Source organism: Syngnathus leptorhynchus, chromosome 6, assembly GCF_054491065.1.
Source record: "Syngnathus leptorhynchus isolate UIUO chromosome 6, UIUO_Slep, whole genome shotgun sequence".
NCBI lineage: Eukaryota > Metazoa > Chordata > Actinopteri > Syngnathiformes > Syngnathidae > Syngnathus > Syngnathus leptorhynchus.
Window position 1 is genome coordinate 14,446,448 of NC_141200.1, and position 27,392 is coordinate 14,473,839.

The 27,392-nt window shown below is 43.8% G+C and overlaps 1 protein-coding gene across 4 annotated transcripts in view; it reads left to right on the forward strand.

Annotated features, from left to right (window-relative positions):
- The first annotated feature begins 2,068 nt into the window (after positions 1–2,068).
- The window catches only part of znrf1 (zinc and ring finger 1), a 67,333-nt gene continuing 42,009 nt past the window's right edge, over positions 2,069–27,392 (forward strand). For all 4 annotated transcript variants that reach the window (XM_085913987.1, XM_085913989.1, XM_085913988.1 and 1 more), the window contains exons 1-2: positions 2,069–2,777; positions 25,079–25,174. In XM_085913987.1, the coding sequence (XP_085770113.1) occupies positions 2,384–2,777; positions 25,079–25,174 (490 nt within the window). In that variant the 5' untranslated portion in view covers positions 2,069–2,383. The remainder of the gene's footprint in view (positions 2,778–25,078; positions 25,175–27,392) is intronic.

Genomic DNA, 27,392 nt, shown 5'->3' on the forward strand with positions numbered 1-27,392 from the left:
GGTGTCTTGGTTTTCGTACATTGCTGTAGTTGTGGAATGCACACACCACACACTTTACTTTATATAGAAAATAGGAACAGAAAACGAACACTCGGTGTTAGTAATTTAAAAAAAATCTGCCATATTATTGTTGTATACCTGCCAACAAAGGCATTCTATTCTATTGTATATTTATGAAAAAAATCATTATGACTTGACAGTGGTGGCTCCTTTCAGCTTTTCCCTTCAGGAGTCGCCACAGTAATCCATCTGTTTTTTCCAGATAGTTCGCATGAGAGGTTTTTGGCACAGTTTTTATGCCGGATGCCCTTTCTGATGCAACGCTCTGCATTTACCCAGACTCGGGACTGGCACAGGGGAGACACTGGTATGTGTCGCCCTATGGCTGCATCTGGTTCCCTGACCGGGAATCAAACTCAGACCACAGTGGTGAAAGTGCCGTAGGCTAACCACTAGACCATATTATGACTTGACAGCAGTACGTGATAAATAATAAAAAAATATCTACTGCTTCTGGCCCCATCTTCCCTCTAATTTGATACACAAAATAATACTGCACTCCTAAAAAATACATTGAAGTGACAGAATATGCAATTTAGAAGGTATCAATCATATGTCACACGAACACCGCTCCAGTCTCTTCAAACTTAGTGTGTTAAAGTAACACTTCTTTGCAAATAAGTTACTTTGTGGTGTAACAATTTCACAGGGTGAGGTTGCAGGCTTGTTATGACTATGCCCTCTGCAACAAATAATCACCTTGCGTATCCGATTGGTTGTTTTTTTTCTCTGGCGTAGTGGGTCTTCTATCAAATTTGAGGCACAAGATGGGGTTAGAGACAGGTGACTTTGTGGCAGATCACGTTAATGCACAACTGGTAAGTCATTGACTGATTTAACAAAATGAAGCAGTGATCTCTTTTAAAATTTCAAATTCTCCCTTGAACAATTTATTATACTGGAAATGTGACTCACCACAGCTGTTTCCTGCAGCAGCCAGATCATGCTATTGCACCACTTCTGCCACAATGTACCTAATTATACTTTACTCAGTTCAATATGTACTTACTTTCATTAACTCATTTACTCATAACTAATTTGCTGTCTTCATACTTTCTTCTTGTGTCTTTTCATTCAATTCCCTGCATTGACTCAACATTTAATGTGTGAATATAAAGAGTGTCCAGGCCTGTGTATTGAAGATAATACATTGGAATATCTGTTGTTATGACAACAGCATAGATTAGCATCTATTGCATGAAGTAGAGGACCATGGTTTATTTTATTACGGTTGCAACGCAAACACACATATACCCACATGCTCCTAGACAAAATAATTTGTAACGCAACATTTGACCAAGTAATTTAGCATATGGTGGGGAATTTGCCAACATAGAAATGGCAGAAAAATGGGATGCGATAAGAACCATTCCCATCAATTAAGAAATAAATTATTTGGTTTTTGTGCACCTTGGCAGTACATAGACCCTTCATGTTGTCCAAAATATCAATGCATTATTCTCCAAGGTACAATAACAAAGGCACCCAGTGGCATGTCGCATACTCCTCCACAAAGTTCAATGGTATGTTTATTGTGCTATATATATCCGATACATATATTCTGATCACCGGTGGTTTAAAACATTGTAAATTGAAGTGATGGCTTTTTGCATCTAGGACAGTCGTCCTATCTATATTTATATAGATATCGGAGTTTGCGTACTGAGCCGCCTCTTTGCATTGTCTGGCGGGTCGCGGCGGCGGAAGGTACATGAGGGCGGGGCAAGCGATCCCAAGTGCGACTGCTTGGTTGGATGCTGGCAGATCGAAGAGAAAAACACCATCGCGGACATATTGCCGTGTCACGGCTGCCAGACAGACAGCAACAGTTGTCACGATGTCTGAGCCGAGATGAGACAGGTGCTGCGTAGCGAATATTACGGCGCTGCTGCTGCCCCTCTGCCGTGTCGTGTCCCGCCTGCTGAGACGCAACCTCGTTTATCACCTGGGACGGTCAGAGGGAGTGTTGTATGCGTGTCAGTGTGCGTGAGCGTGTCATCCTGGACTATCTGCGTCACTTAACGTGTCAGCATCCTCCCGGTGCTGTCGGGGGTTGTCTGGGAGAGCTGAATCCAGACAACCGGACTGGCCAATGATCCGCTCAGCGGGGAAACGAGCTGTTGCGTCTGTACCGAGTCACAGCTGACGAGCCTGCGGAGTCGGACACACAAGAGCGCCAGGACAGACAGGCAGACAGACAGCCAGGCCGCGAGACAGACAGGAGCGAGAGGAGGGGGGCGGACAGCCTGTTACGGCTCTCTCGACCCTTTGCGGATCGAGCAGAGCCCCCTCCCGTTTCGACCAACAACCCCCCGTTTGTTGGATGGGGGGAAAGCAGAGCACGGCGGGGCGGTCCCGGGGTGCTTTTCCCGGTGTTTCTACGGATGACAGCGCGGTACCACCATCGGCCCATTTCGGCCACTACCGGTCAAGCGGCACCATGGGCCTGCGGAGCCGCTCGGTGAGCTCCGTGGCCGCAATGGACATTGAGCAATCTCCCACTGTGCCCTTCGGCTTTTACACCCCCAGAGGTACGGACTCGGATCGAGCTGGAGGGGGGTCAGGGGGCACACCCGCAGTCTCTCACGGAACCGGCTACCAGGACGGTGGCGGTGGACGGCATCACACAGACGGAGTGCTCTTTCTGGGATCCCGGGGGTCGTTGGCTGACACCTTGCCCCTGCACATCGCTCCCCGCTGGTTCAGTGCGCACAGCGGTAAGAGTGATCCACACACCTTCGCACATGAAAGCCGTCATTTACGCGCGTAGCACTCCCTCACGCCCCTCACAGCCAGTAACGTGCAGGGCAGGCAGCCTGCAGCCAAACCTTTAATGCGATTTAAGGTTAGTCTTGTTCACTGTTTGTGTAAGACCCCAAATGCAGACTGAACTGAAAATGACTGGTAACTTCAGTGGCGCAATACATTTTCCTTTTAGCTTTTGCATTTTATTATGTTAATGTCGTGTGGTAAATTGGTATTATTATACATAGAAAATATTCCAAATGTTTCAGCCGTGATGGATACTGTCAGAATCATTTATTCTGCTATGTTTATTAGTATAGAGAATTGCATTGCATTTTAGGGTTGTCTAATCCTTCTATTTGGTTTAAGGTAACCACTATAGTGACAATTTTCAGTAGAATGTACAACCTCCATGATAAACACACATTCCAATTGTTAAGCTGTTTGAGCATTATTATATAAAAGCAGAATTCTTGATACAGCTCTTTATCAGATCTACTTACAAGTGATCATAGTGTTGGGGCTGGTCAGTGAATGAATGTGTTGTGTTGAGCTTAACATTGGAAGTAGGTTGTGTGTCAAAAGCCTTGTGGCGCTGTCTGTATACAGTAGGTCAGTCCTTGTTGTGTGAAATGACATGAATAAGCCTGTTGCTAAATCTGGCTGAGTCAATTAGCTCAACGATTAAAGTCCAAGGAGGGAGGGAGCAGAAACCAGATAAGATGGAAAATAGTGTGAGGTGTGGGAAATAGAGTGAGGCGTGGAAGCATGGTATGAAAGGGAGGGAACAGGTTGAGGAGGATTTGTGCTTATCTGCAGCTTGCATGATTCACTATAAAATATTTTGATGTGAGACTTGACATTTCAATTTCAGTTATAAACACAAATTCCTAACCACATGATCATAGCTCCTTAAATGCATGTACAATAGATGTGCGGAAATCCAGGAGGGAGGTGCACACCAACATCCACAGCAGACAGAATCAGGCCCCTAGGCTCTCATTACTGAAGCCCCAGCCAGCTCACAGCAGGAGAATAACAACTTGGATATCCGTCAGCAGCTCAGTTGTTTTGCCTTTCCTTGGCCACTAATCTTTACATATCTGTGAGGAGAACAAAGTGTTGGATGAAAGGAAGTCGAGAATAGGTTTGAAAATACCAGGATTTCCTTGGATGATGATCCATCCATCCGTCCGTCCGTCCATCCATCCGTCCGTCCGTCCATCCATCCATCCATCCATCCATCCATCCATCCATCCATCCTCATGTGTCCAAGTTTTCCTATGGGAACTCTAGGTTTCTTCCCCCCCCCCCAAAAAAAATACATTAACAATGTCAATGTGAGGACAGTAGCTGTAATTTAAGACTAGAAATTGGCCTTCGCTGTAAATGTGAACAAATCTAAACGTGAAAGGCATGTCTATAGGTACCCTGAGATTGGTTTGCCGAAAGCCAACTGGGATAGGCTCCAGTGCCAGAGGAAATGGATGAATGGATGTCCCCTTCATTTTTACTGCATCATAAAGCAACGGCATCCTTATGTGGATTTTTCTGGTCAATTTAATCAGTTAAAGTGCCCATGTTTGGTAAAATGTGAAGGCATTTGTGATGAGGTTTGTGGTTTTCAAATATTTTGGCTGCATTCCTTCATTGGGATTTCCCCCTCCAGAAGGCCCATACTAGTCATGTCTAAAGCGATGCAATAGAAGACTTCAGTTACACGTAGCCTGTATGTCTTTATTAACATTAAAGCAGTAGATTCTCTTTCCTCAAAATAAATTAAAACTTACTTAGCTTATAATAAAAATGTAGAGAAAATGATCAAAGTAGATAATCAATGATCAAAATTGGGCATTTTTTCAACAGTTCAACAGAAGTATTAAAAAAGAGGAAACTAATTAAACGCCTTGACATGCTTGAGATATTGTCTGTATTAAAGGAGAAATCAAGTCAATCAGTTTCTATATTCTATGCGCCCCCACAAATCCAAACACAGTGTTTTGCCTAATATTGCGTATGTAGAATATGAATTAAGTAGAAAAAGCTCTGTTTATCTGATTAGAGACCACTGGGACAGGCTACAACACATCCGCAACCCTCGTGAGAATAAGCAGTTGCCTTGCCGGGGTCTCCAAACCTTTTGAAAAAGAGGGCCATATTTGGTGAGGTAAAAGTGTGTACACCAGGGGTGTCCAAACCTTTTGCAAGGAGGGCCAGATTTGATAAAGTGAAGGGGTCCGGAGGTCAATAGTTTTTTCGTATATTTTTTAACTACAAAAATCTCATGCGAATACACACTGTTATAAAACAAATTTCATTGTCCCATCCATCCATCCATCCATCCATCCATCCATCCATCCATCCATCCATCCATCCATCCATCCATCCATCCATCCATCCATCCATCCATCCATCCATCCATCCATCCATCCATCCATCAATCCATCTTCTTCTGCTTATCCAAGGTCGGGTCGCGGAGGCAGCAGCTTTAGGAGGGACTCCCAGACTTCCCTCCCCCCAGCCACGTTCCCAGGCCAGCCGAGAGACATAGTCTCTCCAGCGCGTCCTGGGTCGTCCCCGGGGTCTCCTACCGGTGGGACATGCCTGGAACACCTCCCCAGGGAGACGTCCAGGAGCCATCCTGATGAGATGCTCGAGCCACCTCATCTGGCTCCTCTCAACGTGGAGGAGCAGCGGCTCTACTCCGAGTCTTTCCCGAATGACCAAGCTTCTCACCCTATCTCTAAGGGAGAGCCCGGACACTCTGCGGAGGAAACTCATTTCGGCCACTTGTATTCTGGATCTCATTCTTTCGGTCACGACCCATAGCTCGTGACCATAGGTGAGGGTAGGAGCGTAGATCGACCGGTAAATCGAGAGCTTTGCCGTTTGGCTCAGCTCTCTCTTCACCACGATGGACCGGTACAGAGTCCGCATTACTGCCGACGCTGCACCGATCCGCCTGTCAATCTCGCGCTCCATCCTGCCCTCACTCGTGAACAAGACCCCAAGATACTTGATCTCCTCCACTTGGGGCAGGATCTCATCCCCGATCCGGAGAGGGCATTCCACCCTTTTCCGACCGAGGACCATGGACTCTGATTTGGAGGTGCTGACCCTCATCCCGACCGTTTCACACTCGGCTGCGAACCGCTACAGTGAGAGCTGGAGATCACGGCCTGAAGAAGCCAACAGCACCACGTCATCTGCAAAAAGCAGAGACGCGATGCTGAGGTCCCCAAACCGGACCCCCTCAACGTCTCGGCTGCGCCTAGAAATTCTGTCCATAAAAATTATGAGCAGAATCGGTGACACAGGGCAGCCTTGGCGGAGTCCAACCCTCACTGGGAACGAATCCGACTTACTGCCGGAAATTCGGACCAAACTCTGGCATTGGTGATACAGGGACCGAACCGCCCTTATCAGTTGGCTCGGCACCCCATACTCCCGAAGCACCCTCCACAGAACCTCCCGAGGGACACGGGCGAACGCCTTCTCCAAGTCCACAAAACACATGTGGACTGGTTGGGCGAACTCCCATGAACCCTCGAGGATCCTGCCGAGGGTGTAGAACTGGTCCACTGTTCCACGGCCAGGACGAAAGCCACACTGCTCCTCCTGAATCCGAGGCTCGACCTCCCGACGGATCCTCCTCTCCAGCACCCCTGAATAGACCTTACCAGGGAGGCTGAGGAGTGTGATTCTCCTGTAATTGGAACACACTCTCCGGTCCCCCTTCTTAAAGAGGGGAACCACCACCCCAGTTTGCCAATCCAGAGGCACCGTCCCCGATGTCCACGCAATGCTGTAGAGGCGTGTCAGCCTTGACAGCCCCACAACATCCAGAGCCTTTAAGGACTCCAGGCGGACCTCATCCACCCCCGGGGCCTTGCCACCAAGGAGTTTTTTAACTACCTCAGTGACTTCGACCGCAGAGATCGGAGAGTCCGCCTCAGAGTCTCCAGGCCCTGCTTCCACAATGGTGGAATTGAGGAGGTCTTCGACGTATTCTCCCCACCGACTCACGACGTCCCGAGTCGAGGTCAGCACCACGCCATCTCCACTGTAAACAGTGTTGACTGTGCACTGCTACCTCCTCCTGAGACACTGGATGGTGGACCAGAATACCCTCGAAGCCGTCCGGAAGTCATTCTCCATGGCCTCACCAAACTCCTCCCACGCCCGGGTTTTTGCCTCAGCAACCGCCGTAGCCGCGTTCCGCTTGGCCATCCGGTACCTGTCAGCTGCCTCCGGAGTCCCGCAGGCAAAAACGGCCTGATAGGACTCCTTCTTCATCTTGACGGCATCCCTTACCGCCGGTGTCCACCAGCAGGTCCGTGGATTGCCACCACGACAGGCACCAACGACCTTACGGCCACAGCTCCGGTCGACTGCCTCAACAATGGAGGCGCGGAACATGGTCCACTCGGACTCAATGTCCCCCGCCTCCCCCTGGACGTGGGAGGTGGGAGTTGAAGCTCTTCCTGACAGGGGATTCTGCCAGACGTTCCCAGCAGACCCTCACAGAGCGTTTGGGTCTGCCAGGTCGGACCGGCATCTTCCCCCACCATCGGAGCCAACCCACCACCAGGTGGTGATCAGTTGACAGGTCCAAGGTCCCCGTCTTTGGCCGCCGCCCAGCTCACTTTGCACCCGACCCCTTTGGCCCCTCCTACAGGTGGTGAGCCCATGGGAATGGGGACCCACGTTTTCTTTACGGGCTATACCCGGCCGGGCCCCATGGGTGAAGGCCCGGCCACCAGGCGCTCGCCTTCGAGCCCCACCTCCAGGCCTGGCTCCAGAGGGGGGCCCCGGTGACCCGCGTCCGGGCGAGGGAAAACGAAGTCCATTCTTGTTTGTCATCATAAGGGGCTTTGGTGAGCCGTGCTTTGTCCGGCCCCTCACCTAGGACCCTTTAGTCATGGGTGACCCTACCAGGGGCATGAAGCCCCAGACAACATGGCTCCTAGGATCATAGGGGCACGCAAACCCCTCCACCACGATAAGGTGACGACTCATTGTCCCAATTGTCTTTATTTTTTAAATGACAAACTAACCAAATATAAGCCACTCAGGCAGACGTGAACAACTCTAAAAACACAAATTCTGCCTTTCATTCATATCCGAAGAGTTAGATAACATTGAACAAGCTGTATGTAATACCTTACATTTTCATGAGTTTAAAATTATTTTTGCCTCATGAACATTTTAAACAGGAGTTATAAGTAATGCAAAGTTGTCTGTTATTATTAAAACTTAAAACAAGTGAATTTTGCTCGTCATTTACAATATCCTTCAGAAAGTAATAGTTTGTGTCATGTCTGCAGGTTCATAACATCAACAGTATTAACATGGCCACTTTGTAATATTTAATATTAAGTAATAAATACTTTTGATTTAATTTTCACTCAGCCCCACGTGAAGAATCGCTGTTGTGATGCCAGTTCAGCTTGGACCTGCTTCACTTTATCAGCGCGGTCACTCCCTGTTAGCTTGTCGTATGTGTGAGCGTGTTTCGTCTGATAGTGTCTCTTTAGGTTGAAATCCTTAAATAAGGCAACCGTCGCTTTAGAAATTAGACAATTGCCTTGATTTTCAGTGAAGAAGTAATGTAATTCCCATCTCTCTTGAAAGCGACGCCCCTCAATATCAACTTTCCTCGTCGTCTTTGCAGTCGCCATGGCAGAAATGAGCGGAGACGAGTGGTGCTTTCACCTTTTGATAATAGGAGAAATTACAGTGTCAAGTTTCATGATTTTTATTTTTATTCAGTTTGACAGTGCGGGCGGGCTATAAATAATACATTATAAGACCGAAGCAGCGGGCTGTATGAAATCTGACTGGGGGCCGGATTTGGCCCACGGGACAGACTTTGGACATGCCTGGTGTACACTCAAATCTTTATATCAGTCAGAGGAAATAAGTTGGATTTGAATAATTGAGAAAAAGTTTTTTGAAAATAAAATTAAGCTATCAACTCCGGCAGTAAAATTGTATTTTCCTTTTCATTATGTTCCTACCCCCTCCTCTTGTTTTTTATTGGGTTGCAGATCATTTAGAAGTAGACTATGCAAAGTTTGACTCAGATATTTTGCTATTATTGTCGAGGAAAGGCAGCATGCTTTGCAAGAGTTAGGTTTTGGTAAAAGATTACATCATCCAAGCCTCCCAACTATCTTCAGTCAACAGAATGATATATTCAGTATAAGGTTCACTGTTCCAATTTGACGTGTTTTGTAATTTCATTGATCGATCCATAACTAATTTTAGCAAAATAAAGCTTGTCTCTAAAATGAATCAACAAACCTTATTGCAGTTAAAGCTGTGTGGTTCAAAGCAAGGCGGAAAAGGAGCAGATTTTCATCCAGAGAACATGGTAAAACAGTTGTTCCCTGTGTCTAGGTGCTTGTCCATTGAGTGTTTGGCTAGGTTAGAGGCATTTCCACCTGTAGCCAGGGACATTTTCAAACATTGTTTAATATTTGTGCATCAGCATTAATTTGCCTCACCTTGCTCATTTATGTTTAAGTCAAAATAAGTCCATATGGCGTTTTGCGTAAAAGTGTTCAGACCAGACTTTGTAAGCGTTTGAATAACTGGAAACATCTCTATTGCAAAAAAAAAAAAAATACATTTTTGATTGCTCATGATTTTAAAGTCGTAAACTGACAATCTTTAACTTTTTTTCGTCAGAATTATTAAAACAATGTTTGTCAAATTTCATTCATTCATTCATTCATTCATTTTCTGAACCGCTTAGTCCCCACGGGGGTCGCGGGCGTGCTGGAGCCTATCCCAGCCGTCATCGGGCAGCAGGCGGGGGACACCCTGAAGTGGTCGCCAGCCAATCGCAGGGCACACAGAGACGAACAACCATCCGCACTCGCACTCATACCCAGGGACAATTTAGAGTCTTCAATCGGCCTACCAAGCATGTTTTTGGGATGTGGGAGGAAACCGGAGTGCCCGGAGAAAACCCATGTGGGCTCGGGGAGAACATGCAAACTCCACACAGGGAGGGCCGGAGGGGGAATCAAACCCGCACCCTCCTAACATGTGCAATTAATATATATATATATATATATATATATATATATATATATATATATATATATATACAATTTTCTTTTCAGTGAACCGTTTAAAGTACATAGCACCCGAGGGACAAGTTAAATCAGATCTATTGTAGGACAGGCTAGTGTGTTAGCAAGCCCTTGGACTATGAATGGTATGTCACAATTACACCAAAATGTAATGTCTGGCGCCCATATTTCTTTCGGACAAACAATCGAGCAGTACAGGCAGTATTGTCTCGGTCCGCTCCAGTCGACACAATGCCATCTGATCACTTGCTGGCTGTATGGTGGTTGTCAGCTTGTACTGTGAGAGATCGTACAGTACAGCCAAATGCAAAGTGAAGCAGTCTTTTTTGTGGAGGGAGAGGGGAATGTTGAAGGGCTGAAGCTGCGAATGCGCGAGGCTGCGCTCGTCGGGGGTGGATAGCCGGACGGCAAGCTAGGGGAAGGAGCTGATGGCTAGACTTCGCACTGGCGAGGACTGGACGTGGCGGACGGGTGATCTCCAAGGAGAGCAACTGTGGACTGACAAGGCAGCACTGGACAGACAGGAGCAGCACCGAGTCATAAAGAAACGGGGAGTCAAATTTACAAGGACCGGTGTGCACGGAGACATCACGAAACAAGCTGACAAGCATTGTCGCGGTGGCCACGCTAATATAGCTCTCCCAATGAGCCCGCGACAGGTGACAAGTGACAAGTGATGATGGTGAAAAGGGGGCGTGGTTGGATGACACCGGTGTGTGTGACAGAACTAGTGTACGTACTGCAATTGTGTCCTCTCCCTGCCTTCTGCTGGCGTGTGGGCAACTTCCGTGCCATAATTCCTCAATTTAGAATGTTTACTTTGAATTTGTGACTTTTTGGGGGAGGGGAATAATCCACGATGTACGGAAGCTGCGAAAATCAAACCACGATGTAGCAAGGGATTACTGTTGTGAGAAATCCGAGTTTAAATCTGAATGAAACAAACTGTCGTCGCTACCACACACCATTTTAAATGCTATGAAGATGGATTTCCGCCACTAAAAAGTGACATTTGCTCAGGTAGAGGACGTCACAACAAATAAGCAAATTTGACGGTTGAGGGTGCTATCCAGACATCCTTTCGTGCAGAAAGAAAGTGGATTTAGGTTGCCAGGCTAGCAATAGCTTGTCAGGCCATTGTCACAATCAACATTTTTATTTTTTAGTTGAATGTTGTTGTGAATGTGTTTTTTTATTTTTTTATTGACTAACTGATAATGTATTCACGAGAAGGTGTTTTGTGTCTTTGAGGTTGACAAGAATGAATCATGAACATGGGTTCAGCACAGATTTTGGATAGAATTTTCAAAGCATTTGGCAAAAAATGGAATTACCGTTTAAATGTATGACGGGTAACCAAGGGCTCAAGGCCGTGTGCCGGGCTGTAGTTTGCCCATGTCTGTCACAAAGCGCAAAAGACAAAATTCGCCCTGCTCACCCGTCCGAGGTGGTCTATCTGTGATGAACGGCCAGTACAGCCACATGCAGAGCAACCAAATTTTATTGTAAAAGAGGAAGGTGGCTATGGAGGACTGGAGCGGACAAGGAACGTGGCTCCGATCGTCGGGCGTGAGTGGCCGGATAACGAGCCAGGGGAAGGAGCACTCAACTGGGCTTCTCGTGAGCAAGGCTGCCGTCAGGAGGCTTCTGGATGGAATGATAGCTGCTGTATGAGTGACACAGGACTGACTGAACAAGGACTGATTGAACAAGGACTGATTGAACAAGGACTGATTGAACAAGGACCGAATCACAAGGAATCGGGGAGTCAAGCTTTCAGGTACCAGCGTGCCAAGGACATGACAAGACAAGCTGACAACTGGAGTTGTGCTGGAAGCGCTAATATAGCGCTCCTGATGAGCCAGCGCCAGGTGACAGTGATCACGGTGATAGAGGGGCGTGCCAGAGCGGCCGGTGGTGTCCACTTGTGACACTATCAGCTTTTGTATCATAATAATTTCTCACCAATACTTGTCTGTTTATGCTGTTATGGTTATTGAAGTACCGTATTTTCCGGACTATAAGGCGCACCTTCAATGAATGGCCCATTTTAAAATGTTGTCTTTATATAAGGCGCACCGGACGATAAGGCGCACCATTAATGCATCATGTCAGATTTTTAATCCAAATCAAATCATTCTCCATTTTATCTTTTTTATTTCAACTTCAGATGCAACAAATTACTTTAGAGGACGTCCTGCCAATCAAAATAATGATCCATAGTCTTTTTGATTCATGATTCATAGTCTTCAGCGGGCCACTTATGATTGATTTCATGACACAAGAGAACACTCTGAACACTGAATTTGCCACCAGCTTATCGCATGGTGCATATAGATAAACAACTATTCACACTCCGATGCCTTGTATAACACAAAATGTAGGTAGTAGTTTGCCGAACTGCAGGAGAGAATAGAACAAGCAGCGTTCGCTTTCAACACCGTACTAACATGCGCTTACTTCCCGATTCTAGTCACGTTACCTACTCTATCGTAATAATGATCACAGACTACAAAGACATGAAAGACATGATACCGAGTGTCCCATGTATACATAGTTAGTTATACTTAGAATTATACTTAGTTTTGCTGTGATGATAAATTGATTTAATTTACTAAATGGATTCCCTCAAAGAAAATCCACCTGTGTACATTTTGTATTGTACATCACACGAGAACCAGATTAAAAAGATGCAGGCATGCAGAGAGAGATCAGAGTGAAAGCAATGTGTACACAGTGCTACATCAAAAGTCAGCTATAAAATCAACTCAGAAATACTTTGTCACACATATTTCCCAAAACACTCCAGTACCACACACCAAGAAATGGCAATGGCACTAATATATGTATATGGGACATGGAGACAGTGTTGCGTTGCGTTGCATTGTGTTCATCCGGACCAATTTTGTGGCTGGACCCCACATTGGAAGGTTTCAGGAAGATAAAGGAAACATTTTTGGTTCTTTACAGTCTGGGTGTGAGATCCATTACAATGTTTTTTTCCTGCTTGTCTCATAAACATGGTGCATCTGCATACTCACGATGCCTCCCTGTCTTCTTTGTGCTACCACTGATATTCTGATGCATTATACATGTCTTTGAGTATTTGATTGAGCAAACAGGAACTACAAAAACTCTGGTGGGGCAGAAATAGCAGCACTGGGTGTCACACCTCCCACTCCTGTGGGAACAAGAAGCCAGGCTTCATGAGATAATTGGTTGTAAATCAGTGCCAGCCCCTTCTTTCCATGGAGAGCTGCCTATTCTAAAAATTACATGTTGTGTGATTTCATTATTATTCAGCGGCATCAGTTTTATCGGAACAGCTAGTCAGTTTGAGTATGTGTGTGCATGCGTTTGTGTGTGTTCTAATGCATAGTGAAAGCTCCAGTATAATAATATATGTATCTATACATTCATTCAGCCATCAATTTTCTATCCCGCTTATCTTCATTAGCTGAATTTGGGCAAGAGACAGGGCACCAGAGATGGGACCAAGTCATACATGCAAGTCTCAAGTAAGTCTCAAGTCTTAAACTTAGTCTCAAGTAAGTCCCAAGTCTTTTTTTTTCTTGGGCAAGTCAAGTCAAGTCACAGATTATGTCAAGTCAAGTCCTTAAATAGGTCAAGTCCAAGTCAAGTCACCTTATTATTGCAATTTTACCCGCAGAATCTGATCTTAGTAACGTGAAAAGACAAGATATAAGTAACTTTAAGTAATCATCATTGGTAACACAAGAAACCAATGCGTCTAACCTGTTTAAAAAGTATGAGAATAGTTTGGATTTGCACTGTAATTACTGATATTCAGTAAAATACACCATGGAATCAAACAAAAAAGAAATTACCTCATACAATGATTTATTGACAGCTCAATCTAAACAAATTAACGTCTGCCGACAGTGTTTGACACTTTTATGTTGCAAATATGAAAAAAGAATCTGAAAAAAATCTGAAAGAAGAAACACATTAAAGAGCATTAGAAACATTTTATGTTTCATCTGTAACACCTGGAGACCCCAAAGCTCTATAAACTTCAAACAAAAAAAGTTTGAAGTTGTCGTCTGGCTGTCTGAAATGTTTCTGTTGCATATCTTGCACTGTGCAAGATATGCAACAGAAACTGTCTTTTGTCGCCATGAAGGTAATTACGATAGCTGATAGCGCATTGATGACTCGTGGTACCGCTCCCGCTGACATCTTTGTGCATCTCTGATATAAAGGGCCTGATTCTCCAATAAACATGTTAGGTACGTAGAGAGGGGACGACTGATTGATTGACAGGGTAGTGATCTAATCATGACAACGCCATTCTCAGCCTGCGCTCCTACCGTGTTATTGATATTATTGTTTTAAATGTATTATTAATTTTATATTCAAACTAAAAACATAAACTAAATAACACTGAAGTCATTCAAGTCATCGTGTCTCAAGTCAAGTCCAGAGTCTTTAGCTTCCAAGTCCAAGTCGAGTCTCAATTTATTTTTTATTTTTTGTCAAGTCACAAGTCATCAAAACAGCAACTCGAGTCAACTCGAGTCCAAGTCACAGTGACTCAAGTCCCCATCTCTGCAGGGCACACTCTTGATTGGCTGGCCGCCAGACAATCATGGGTATGATTTGCAATTTTTTCCAAACGCATTACAAATTGAAAGGTTGGAGTTTGAGCATGCTGAAATGGATTTTTAAGGTCTTAGCAGGTTCCACTCTGTTGCACTCATCATCCTGTAATAATAACAACTTACAATAGGTAGCAGTGAGTCTCATTTTCATGGTTTTGATACGTAGTGATTGAATAACAGATTGCTATTGTGACTGATCAGGTGATGCAGTACAAATTTGGTCACAAAAAACTCTGGAATGATGATACAAATTGTTTATAAGTCAGGTTATGAACTTTTTATTACTGTTTCCAGTATTCAGGTTATGATTTTGACTTAGCCTTGCTCCATTTTCAACAGGAGTGATGTCAATCAGCCACAAAGCAAATAACCAATAAAAAATCAGAGTACTCCTATCCTATTTAGCATCAGCACATTTATATTCATGTATGTGCCCTCCAAAAACATGAAGCTATGCTCTGTGAAGAGAAGTAGTACTTACTGTACAGTTGGTACACAAGTGGAGCAGCGTTGATTTAAAATTATAAAGTCAGACTTTTAAATGGGGGCGGCTCGGTGGAGCAGTGGGTAGCACGTCTGCCTCACAGTTAGGAGGGTGTGGGTTCGATTCCACCTCTGGCCCTCCCTGTGTGGAGTTTGCATGTTCTCCCCGTGTCCGCGTGGGTTTTCTCCGGGCACTCCGGTTTCCTCCCACATCCCAAAAAACATGCTTGATAGGCCAATTGGGCACTCCAAATTGTCCCTCGGTGTGAGTGCGAGTGCAAATCACTCAGGTTCAGGTTCCACTGCATCGATTTTGTTACAACCTTGATCAATTTATAAAATGTCAAATTCAATGTTATGGATTTGAGAAGTAGTACATACTACCAGTCAGAAAGATGAATTTGGGAGGATCACATTGGAGTCGCCTACGCCGTCTTCTTGCAAACATGGATGAAGTAGCACGGCGCCTGACTTTGACCCGGGACGTACAACCCGGACGACTTGTTCGTCTCTGTGTGCCCTGCGATTGGTTGGGTAGAGGGAGAGAGAACAAACTCTAGCCGAATCGGTTAATTAAAGGCCTTAAATGTGTCTTTGAATGTGTGTTAAATGTTTCTGCTGATGTAGCAGTTCTAATATCCATTGGTAGGGCATTCCAAAGCTCTGGAACCCGAATAGAAAATGCTCTCGAAAATGCTCCTGCAGACATTTTCTTGGCCCTCAGTGTCACTAAAAGACTCGCGTTTTGCGAACAAAGGTTATGAGACGGAACATAGGGAACAACTAGGTTGACGAGATATGAAGGCGTTAAGCCAGACAATGATTTATAGGCTAATAGAAGAACCTTTAAGTCACATCTTAAATGGACCGGGAGCCAATGTAAGTTGGCTAATATTGGGGTAATGTGATCAAATTATCTTGTCCGTGAGAGCAGCTTTGCAGCAGCATTTTGTACTAACTGTAGACTTTTGATGGTGGACTTAAGAAGACCAGAGAATAATGCATTACAGTAGTCCAGGCGTGACGTGATAAACGCATGTTTAATAGTTTGCGCATCACCGGTCGAGTTGATCGGACGAATCTTAGCAATATTATGAAGGTGAAAAAACGCAATTCTGGTTATATTCTTAATGTGCTTTTGAAAGGAGAGCGTTTGGTCAAATATTACCCCAAGATTAGTTACAGTGATAGTACGGTTATGAGTGATAGTACGGTTATCTATAGTTATAGTGGTTTCCTTAAATAAGTGTTGATAACGAGCTGGACCAATTTTCAACATCTCAGTTTTATCTGGGTTAAGACGAAGGAAGTAGAGAGACATCGATTGCTTGATCTCCGCAAGGCACACCTCAAGATTACAACAGTCCCGCGGATCTGTCAACGATAACGGCATATATAATTGGGTGTCATCCGCGTAACATTGAAAACTAATTGTATTATGTCCCCAAGCGGAATCATATAAATATTAAATAGAATTAGTCCAAGTACCAATCCCTGTGGGACACCACACCTAACATTATAGAGCTCAGAGGACGTATTGCCATGGACCACTCAGTGCGTCCTGTCTGATAGATAGGAATAGAACCAGCCTAGTGCTGACCCTGAAATAGCAACACAACTTTTAAGACGCTCTAATAAAATATCAAAGTCTACAGTGTCGAAGGCAGCACTAAGATCGAGTAGTAACAATACCGATGAAGTGTTTGAATCCATAGCTATGAGGAAATCATTAGTTACTTTAGCAAGTGCTGTCTCTGTGGAATGATTAGCTCTAAAACCAGACTGAAAAGATTCATATCGATTATTGGCGACCATGTAATCAATAGGTTGCTGCGCTACTACTTTTTCCAAGAAGTTTTGCTATTAATGGGAAGTTTGAAACTGGCCTATAATTACTGAGACAGTCCTGGTCAAGATTTGGTCGCTTAAGTAGCGGTTTAATGATAGTGGTTTTAAAGGCTGTTGGCACTATCCCAGAGGAGACAGACAGATTATTTATATTTAAGACGGACGGTCCTAAAATTTGAAATAATTCTTTAAATAGTTTGGCTGGAAGCGGGGCGAGTAAACATGTCTGTTTAGCCGCACTAACCAATTGTGTAAGCCTTTCAAGGGACACGCTTTTGAAATGTGAGAGTGAAAAATTTCATGAACTCGTCAGCGGAAGGAGCTATCGGGGGTCAGCTGGCGTAGTGTTAGCTTTGCCACTGTATCAAATAGGTATTTATGATTGTTTTTATTGAGATTAATGACTTCAAAGTCAAAATCCGCTTTATTGTCAATTTCTTCACGTCAAGGCACACAAAGAAATCGAAATTACGTTTCCCACCGTCCCACGGTGACTAGACACAGTACACAACACTCACACAAATAGCACCAAGAGTAAAAACGAACAGACAAGACCAACGAATAAGTAATAAGCAAATAACCCAAATAAATAAACAATAAATAAATAAATTGACAGATAAGAGCAGCAAAATGGAGCAAGTGCGCTAATAGCAGACAGCCAGATCATAGCGCAAAAGAACAGGACGTCATGTAGCAGAGGGTGGAGGGGGGAGGGAATTCAGGATCCGGACAGCTTGGAGCACGAAGCTGTCTCTGAGTCTGGTGGTGCGGGAGCGCAGGCATCTGTACCTCTGCCTTGCGAAAGATAACAAGTTTTTGCTAAGATAAGTGCATCTTTATATTTCAGGAGGCTATCACGCCATGCCTGATGGAAACCGCAAGTTTGGTTCAACGCCATTTGCGCTCATGCTTTCCACATAATTGCTTAAGCGTACGTGTTCCATCTGTGAACCACGGAGTAGGCAATCTACGGCAAGTTTTCAGACGTAGCGACGCCACAGAGTCGATGGCATTTAACAATGTCGCATTGAATTAATTTGTAAGATTATCAATAGAGCCGATATACGCGGGAAAATATGGCAGTTGCCGGCGACAGTAACTCAGATAGCGCAGTTGCAGTCATGGAGTTAATATTACGGCTGCTATAGTTCTGATTGCTCAATTGTCTTTGACAAAGAACTAAAATTTCAAATTGTATTTAGTAATGATCAGACAAAACAGCAGTGTATGGCAATACTGTTATATTTGAGGTTGAAAGTCCTCGGGATAATACCAGATCTAAGGTATTTCCATTCTTATGCGTTGCTGCCTGTACGGCTTGCGTAAAACCAAATGTATCAGTTAAAGTCTGAAACGCTGAAGTAAGTGGCTCTGACGGTAAATTCATGTGGATATTGAAATCGCCCATGATTATTATTATCATTTGTCACTTGATCAGCCACGAATTGTGAAAATTCATCCAGGAAGCCAGAATAGCCCCGGGTGGACGGTAAATAACAGCAAGATAAAGCGGTAAAGCGGTGGATCGGATAGTGAGAACTTCAAATGTTTTAAATACGTTAATCGAACGAGGCCTAAATCTAAGATCGGAATTTGAGATGAGGGCGACACCCCCACCCTTTTTTTCGAGGATATGCGACATCCGAGCTCACAAAATTTGGAGGCGTGGCCTCATTAAGCGGCAGCAGTTAATTAGGTTTTAACCAGGTCTCGCAAAGACTAAAAACGTTTGCATTATGTTCTGTGATGAGGTCATTAACGAGAACTGCTTTCGTATGTGCTGTCTGTGCAGAACATGGATGGCTGGATGTTGAAAGAAATTCTCAAAGGTGAGTCATGGAGAGGCTAATTCTTGTGAGGTTAAACTGCGCAGATGTCCACATAAATGTAAAGGTGTCGATTGATCGCCGTTTTGGGACATTTATACACTGCTCCAAAAAATTAAAGGGACACTTTGAAAACACATCAGATTTCATTGGTGAAAAAAAAAAGTTGGATATCTATACTGATATGGACAGTTTAATGTCTCGGGAACAAAAGGAAGCCACATCTTTTGATAGAAATAAAGGTTTTCAGCCTACAGATGTGGCAGGCTTGTCCATTTTGCCTAAATTCAATTTCTACAATTCAAAACTCTTTTCAATATCTTGTGTAGCCCCCACATGCTTGTATGCATGCTTGACAACGTCGCGGCATGCTCCTAATGAGACGACGGATGGTGTCTTGTGGGATGTCCTCCCAGATCTGTCTAAAGGCATCAGTGAGCTCCTGCAAAGTCTAACGAGCAAGCTGGCGGCGTCTTATGGACCGAAACATTATGTCCCAAAGGTGTTCTATCGGGTTTAGATCAGATGATCGTGAGGGCCATTCAATTGTGTCAATTCCTTCATCCTCCAGATACTGTCTGCATACTCTTGCCACATGAGGCCGGGAATGTCGTGGATCAGGAGGAACCCAGGACCTACTGCACCAGCGTAGGGTCTGGCCATGGATGCAAGGATTTCATCCCGATACCTAATGGGAGTCAGACTGCCGTTCTCTAGCCTGTAGAGGTCTGTTCGTCCCTCCATGGAAATGCCTCCTCAGACCATCACTGACCCACCACCAAACCAGTCATGCTGAATGATGTTGCAGGCAGCATAGCGCTCTCCTTGGCTTCTCCAGACCCTTTCACGTCTATCACAGGTGCTCAGGGTAAACCTGCTCTCATCTGTGAAAAGCACAGGGCACCAGTGGCGGACTTGCCAATTCTGGTGTTCTATGGCAAATGCCAATCGAGCTCCACAGTGCTGAGTAGTGAGCATAGGGCACACTACAGGACTCTCATCTGTGAAAAGCACAGGGCGCCAGTGGCAGACTTGCCAATTCTGGTGTTCTATGGCAAATGCCAATCGAGCTCCACAGTGCTGAGTAGTGAGCATAGGGCACACTACAGGACGTCGTGCCCTGAGGCCACCCTCGTGAAGTCTGTTTCTGACTGTTTGGGCAAAAACATTTACACCAGTAGCCTGCTGTAGGTCATTCTGTAGGGCTCAGGCAGCGCTCAACCTGTTCCTCCTTGCACAAAGCAGCAGATATCGGTCCTGCTGATGGGATGAGGACCGTTTACAGCCCTGTGCAGCTCTCCTAGAGTAACTGCCTGTCTCCTGGAATCTCCTCCATGCTCTGGAGATTGTACTGGGAGACACATCAAATCTTCTTGCAACAGCACGCATGGATGTGTCATCCTGGAGGGGTTGGACAATCTGCGCAACTTCAGGAGGGTTAAGAAATCGCCTCATGCTTCCAGTCGTGATAATGACTCTTGCTAAAGCCAACACTTGTGGAAAAACAGTTAAAAAAGATCAAGAGGGAGGAGCTTGAAATGGCCTCCACCTGCAAAACCAGTCCTGTTTTGGGGACCATCTCGTTGTTGCCCCTCTAGTGTACCTGTTGTTAATTCCATCAACACCAATGCAGCTGAAAGTGATTAACAACCCCCTCTGCCACGTGCCTGACCAAAACCTTATCAGAAAAGTGTAATTGAATTCATGCCGTACCCTGATAAAAAACTGTTACTTTAATTTATTTGAGCAGTGTAGCAACGGACTTCCACCAAGACACCAAGAGGGGTGTCCATATTGCTGAGCAGAAAGAGCCTTTTTGAGAGTCGATATTTATTGATTTCTCCAAAACAACCAAATGCTAATATGATTGTGCTGATCAAAACATTTTTGAGGAAAATCTTCAGTGAAAAACAGGCCATTCTGGTTTGATTGTACCTTCAGTTTGATTGATTGCAGCATTGAATAACCTATTCCTTGTTTGTTAAGCTAACTCAGTACGCTGAAAAGATTTGTTTCCAGACCTGGTTGGACACATTGTAACACCTCAGTTTTAACTGGTGATTGTCAGGGGACCCGCACAGCAAATGTGTGCGAAGCTACACTTGTGTCGCTTTGCCTGAGTAGTGTTGTTTACTGCGTGCGCTGTGCTCTTTGGAGAGTGACTGTGTGACGTTGATTGGCCATACTCTTTTGAAGAGCGCTTTTCCAAGACAATTTAAATCAATTTTATATATATATATATATATATATATATATATATATATATATATATATATATATATATATATATATATATATATATATATATATATATATATATCACATCCAATGGGAGGAGCCATTTTAGGTATTTTACTCTCACACCAGTGCGATCATAATAGTGTCGTGCATACTCACCAACTTTACTGCGTGCGCTGTGCTCTTTGGAGAGTGACTGTGTGACGTTGATTGGCCATACTCTTTTGAAGAGCGCTTTTCCAAGACAATTTAAATCTATTTTTGTTATTTAAATAAATAAATAAATAAATAAATAAATAATGAAAGAAAGGAATGAATGAATGAATTCATTCATTGATGAGTTTTATAGTCTTGATGGCATGTCACTTTACCTACGTTTATTAACACCACTGCCTCTCGTTATTATGCTGATACTTTAAATGAGAACTCAAACCAAAATGTTTAAATGTTCTGTTTCCCTCTAATGTGCATACCTAGTCATATATATATATATATATATATATATATATATATATATATATATATATATATATATATATATATATATATATATATATATATATATATATATCACATCCAATGGGAGGAGCCATTTTAGGTATTTTACTCTCACACCAGTGCGATCATAATAGTGTCGTGCATACTCACCAACTTTATTTATCAAGAAAACCATACGATTATTCATAAAATAAATATTGAGCAGCAACAACCCTCCTATGTTTTTTTGTTACACATACAAAAGGTGATAATCACCAGTTTGTGAATCGATGTACATTTCTCTTTGTGGCTCTCTTCCACATGAAGAAGTTTGTCACGGTCCGTCTCCATTCGTTTCCTTGTTTTAATATTGCCATTGTTTCTGTTCGCGCAGCCCCTCCTGTGTCTGCTCACAATCTATGTAATCGCCGTCACCTGCCTCTCGTTACCTGTCATGTAATTAAGTCCTGCCTGCGTGTCACTCCCCGTCGGATTGTTCTCGTCTCTTGTCTCGTCTCTTGTAAACCCTGGTCCAAGTTGCATTTGGTCGCCCAGCTCTATTCACTCCATGACCGAACAATCCGACCAATTCAGCGACCAGCACTTGTACCGACGGTTACTGGCTCCCGCAGTTGCGGCATGGTCACCACAGAGCTGACTCCAGCGACGCAAGACGCACGGCCGCCCCAGTTTCGATGGCGTGGATGCTGCGGCCGCCACCAGTTCCGGCGGCGCGGATTCCAGCAGCCGTCACCCAGTCAACCTACGGCGGCGTTTGACATGCAGCTGCCACCTGACCCAGTTCCAGCGGCGCATTATGCTTGGCCGCCCCCCGACCCAGTTCCGACAGCGCGGATGCTGCGGCCGCCACAAGTTCCGGCGGCATGGATCCAGCAGCCGTCACCCAGTCGGCCTTCGGCGGCGTGTGACGTGCGGCCACCACCCCATTCCCTCCCGCCCCTTGTGGGACGTTTTTGGATTTTTTTCTTTTTTGGGACGTTTGGAACCGTCCCTTGAAGGGGGCGGGATACTGTCACGCTCCGTCTCCGTTCGTTTCCTTGTTTTGATATTGCCATGGTTTCTGTTCACCCCCTCCCCTCCTGTGTCTGCTCACAATCTATGTAATCGCCGTCACCTGCCTCTCGTTACCTGTCATGTATTTAAGTCCTGTCTGCGTGTCACTCCCCGTCGGATTGTTCTCGTCGCTTGTCTGTAATCTCGTCTGTTGTCGTCTTTGTCTTGTCTTTCTGTTAAATTATTCTCGTCCCTAGTCCAGCTTCTATAGTCTGTATTTTGAGTTCCGTCAATAAACCCTGGTCCAAGCTACATTTGGTCGCCCAGCTCCATTCACTCCATGACAAAGTTGCTGTGCAACACTTTTACACTTCATCTGATGGCCAATGCATGTTTTCCATTTCTGCCATGCTGCACACAGGATAGAAGAGTTAAATCCGTCACACTTCAAAATGCTGACAAAGTTTAATAGCATGCCATTTTCACAGGCAAGGTGCTACTTGCTCTTTAATACCACTTCTAGTCTGCAGCTATTTCCCCGAATATAGAGGCAAAAAACACTAATACTTCGTTACAAAGGCACTATTTATCAGAGGAGTGTGTTTTGATTAGTGATGACACAAACAATGAATCCTTGCAAAAATATTTTGGGATTTGGTTCCCTTTTAAGAATGGTGCCTATAAACTGATGGAAATGTGTATTAATGTGTACTGATACACATTAAAAGGTTTAATTTCCATGTCCTTGTTAAAAATGATAAATTATTTCTCATTTGTCTTTCTCAGTTTCTTCTTCCCTCACTTTATACTGTCACTCTTAGCCCTTTCTTCAACATTGCCATGATTCAGCCTTTATATAGTCTTTCTTTTCTGGATGGCTCCTTAGTGTACTCATCTCATCAGTTGCATCCTATGTTACAGTCTATGCCTTTAGTTGGTTTTCTCTGCTTAACTGTTATAATATATGCTGTATTTCCCAGTGCCCACATCCTCCTAACCTTTGCAGCATAAAGTTGATGAATCATCCCCCTCCCACTGCCCCCTTGTGATCCTTGTATTTTTCAGCACAGCTCAGATTCCCCCTTGCTCCCACGTCTACCTGTCCTCTTCAGTGTTTGAAAATGATCTGTTACATTTACTTTTAAAATAGGTGAGAGCTTTGTCTGAGAACAAACGTAAACATTGTCTGCTTGGTAATTATTGTTCTGCATATACTTTATGCAATGTTTAATTACAGTCAAGCCTTTACAATGCTCTTGATCATGACCATGGAGAGTTGTTTGTGTATCAAGTAACTGTTTTACCGTTCTGTACTCTTCTAAACTAGGAGTTATCTGTGCTAAAGCCATGATGTTTATTTTTCATAATCAAGACCCAAAGTGAAGGACAAGTGTGATTTTTTATTTTTTACATCATATCGTCATCGAATGAGAAAAAAGATGAATTTATGTATTTGTTTCATGTTTACAAGAATTTTATTCAATTTATTTTCAGAAATATTCTATCATAAAAAATGTAATCTACATGATTTAGCTTAATGATTGATAAATGCAATATTGTATTCATTAATTTAGAGAAGTTATACTGGCAGAAGTGCGAGAGAATCCAGTCAGAGAATCAGGAGACTGGAATATGTTGAAGCCTTTATTGTCAGCAGATGGAGTCACATGCAATTGAGCATACATGTGTTGCATGTGTAGGTTTAGTTTATTTGTGTGAGTGTCTGTGTGTGTGTTTTCTCTTTCACATAATTGTTTTTGAAGATGACACATCTAAAGGGTAGAACAAGGTCATGATTAAATGTGCGTGAGTGAGTGAGTGAGTGAGTGAGTGAGAGAGAGAGAGAGAGAGAGAGAGAGAGAGAGAGAGAGAGAGAGAGAGAGAGAGAGAGAGAGAGAGAGAGACAGACAGTTACTTTTAACTGTTACTGCTGTAACTGGTGACAAATATAGTATTACAATTTGCAATTAAATTTGCAAAACTATAACTGTGGGGAATATAGACTTACTAAGAAAAAGATTTAGAATTCTGCTGCACACTAATCAAATTTGCATTAACAGATCTATTGTGAGGCGGCTCGGTGGCGCACTGGGTAGCATGTCTGCCTCACAGTTAGGAGGGTGCGGCTTCGATTCCACCTCCGGCCCTCTCTGTGTGGAGTTTGCATGTTCTCCTCGAGCCCGCGTGGGTTTTCTCCGGGCACTTTGGTTTCCTCCCACATCCCAAAAACATGCTTGGTAGGCCGATTGAGCATTCCAAATTGCCCCTAGATGTGAGTGCGAGTGCGGATGGTTGTTTGTCTCTGTGTGCACTGCGATTGGCTGGCAACCAGTTTAGGGTGTCCCCCGCCTGCTGCCCGATGACGGCTGGGATAGGCTCCAGCATGCCCGCGACCCCCGTGGGGACAAAGCGGTTCAGAAAATGGATGGATGGAAATCTATTGTGAGAAATACGTGATATATGGATATGTGTTACTAGAGTACTGTCAAAAGGTGTGACGTAAGAGATATACGTATAATACTGCCTAAAACATGATTATGGCTTATCTACGAAGACACAACAAATTGACCAAGAGCAAATACAACTGACACAATTTCTCTTGAATATGTGTGTCATGATGTGTGATTTTTATTCCTGGACTTATTCTGTGGTGTTCTTTTAGGATTCAAGTGTCCTGTGTGCTCCAAATCTGTGGCATCCACTGAAATGGAAGTTCACTTCATCATGTGTCTGAGCAAGCCTCGACTCTCATACAATGGTGAGCATCATCTCAGAATCTTTGTTTTTCTCTTATTTTTTTAATGACTAATTTACTCTTGAACAAACCATGGAGTCAGGTTCCCTTTCTTGGCTGCTGCGCTGACATTTAGATGGAGGGACAAGATAAATGTAGGCTGAAGGGATGCTTGAAAGAGGCATTTATATTTCCCCACCCAATATAGGCATGTTTGTAAGACACCAATATTACACATTACAATTACAAATTACAAATATGCCAGTGACATACAATTTTAAGCCTTAAAGCACCTGGAAAAACACGCCTATAAAACCTAAGAGTGACTTTTAAAGGACTCCTGAAACCTGGTTTTACTGGAAATTCAACAATACTGTCAACGCCTACGAAATAATTTCAGCCCCTGTAGCAGATAGAAACATAATTCCCCAAAACATTTGAGAGCTTATATTTGTCGCTATAAAATAAATTTAAGCTTATTTCTTTCAACATCCAATCGAATTTTTACAAATTCTACTTTCATCTCTGGGGACTGGTGCGTTTGAAACAGCCTTGATTAAAATTAGTCCTCCATCCGGACTCAAAGCCTTCAAAATCTTTTTCTTCTTCCCTGTTGTCTGCAAACCTAATTTTAGCCACAAATCCAGATCTAATGGTTCCTCTGGTTTGAAGTCCTCAAGTGCTTGGTCACTTATTTTGGAATTCCTACGTCTACCATGCTAAAAAAAAAATACCCCGAAATTCTATGAACCAACAACGCTATCATGTGTTTCATTTTATTGGCTACGGGTTTTAAAGGTAGAAATGTGTAACAGCACTCCTGGCTGAGTGGTTGAAACGTAGTAATACGCTCCCGACTTGAATGGGTTAATAGAGAATAGAGCAAAAATTACAACACACTAAGAATCCAGCCTCGATTGTGAGGCTGGCAACCATTTCATGGTGTACCCCACCTACCAGCCAAAGACTCCTGGGACAGGCTCCAGCACACCCGCGACCCTCGTGAGGATCAGTGGTTCAGAAGATGAACTGATAAATTAATAATTATACCTTCTATATACAGTATATACACTAAGATGGGTGCTTTTGGTTCATCATTCGTTCTTAGTACTTGAATTGGGCAAACTTATGTCATCGTTAGTCTGTCTTTTTTTATAATGTAATGGTCTGTTTGTCCCCATAATTTTAAAAGCGCTACAGTCATCACTTCCATTCGTCAATCATCATCCCCTCCCCCCAACCCAAACAAAAATCTTCAAACACGGGGAATCGTATGCAGGTCTTGCGTTTTGTTAAAGCAGGGGGCTAACCATTGTACCTAACGACTTTGGACAAAGTCCAGCTCAATAGCCAAGTAGTTCTTCAAGTCGCGGTCGTTCAAGAGTCGCATAATTCACAAGCAGCTGTGTGCTCGAGGGATAACAAGAATAAAGTAGCTGTGGTTGTTATGTCTTTCATTGTTGCTTGAGGAAATAAAAAAAGTGTTTATTTTTCCCTCACTTAAACAAGTAATGCCCCACTTCTTCTCTGGTACATGTGGTAGGAGTGACACTGCACAAGTAAGTGAACACCTGCGAACAAATTGACCTGAAGTACACCATGAAAGAATTCATTGACAGACTACGAAGTCGGTCGGCAATTGATTCCGGTAGGGACAATTACACAGACTGACGAAAACCCACTTCTGTCCCTCCACAGTCCGTCCTTTTTTTAACTTTCTCATGTCAGTATAATTTAGGCTTTAGCGCTGGCAATGTTATTAAAACAAAGCATGTCTTGTTTTTCAAACATACAATGTGAGGAGTCATTAAAATCCTTAAAGCATGAGCAGGAAGAGCATCACATGGTTGCTGCGCAAGTACAATATGATGCATTTGCGAACACTTTCAGAACATCGGTAACTTACAAACAGCACACCGCTTGGTGCATTAATAGTTTTTCTGATTCTTTTTTTATATTTTGTTTAAGATTGAGAGAAGCCAAAATTGAAATCATGATTAAATTTTGATCAAAAATCAGCTAGACATGACAATGCTGTCTACTCTCTCGTTTGCTGTTTGAATCCAGTTCCTTTTTAAATTGGGTGATGGACTTCCTCCTCTCCTGCTGGAAGGCATGCGATTGACAGCTGCCATGTTAATTCTTTGTCCCAAGCAACTGGGATTGACAGTGACATGGTTGGCTCAAGACTGTGCACATTTACCCTGATATGAATCAGGAGTCACCTTGTCAATACCAGTGT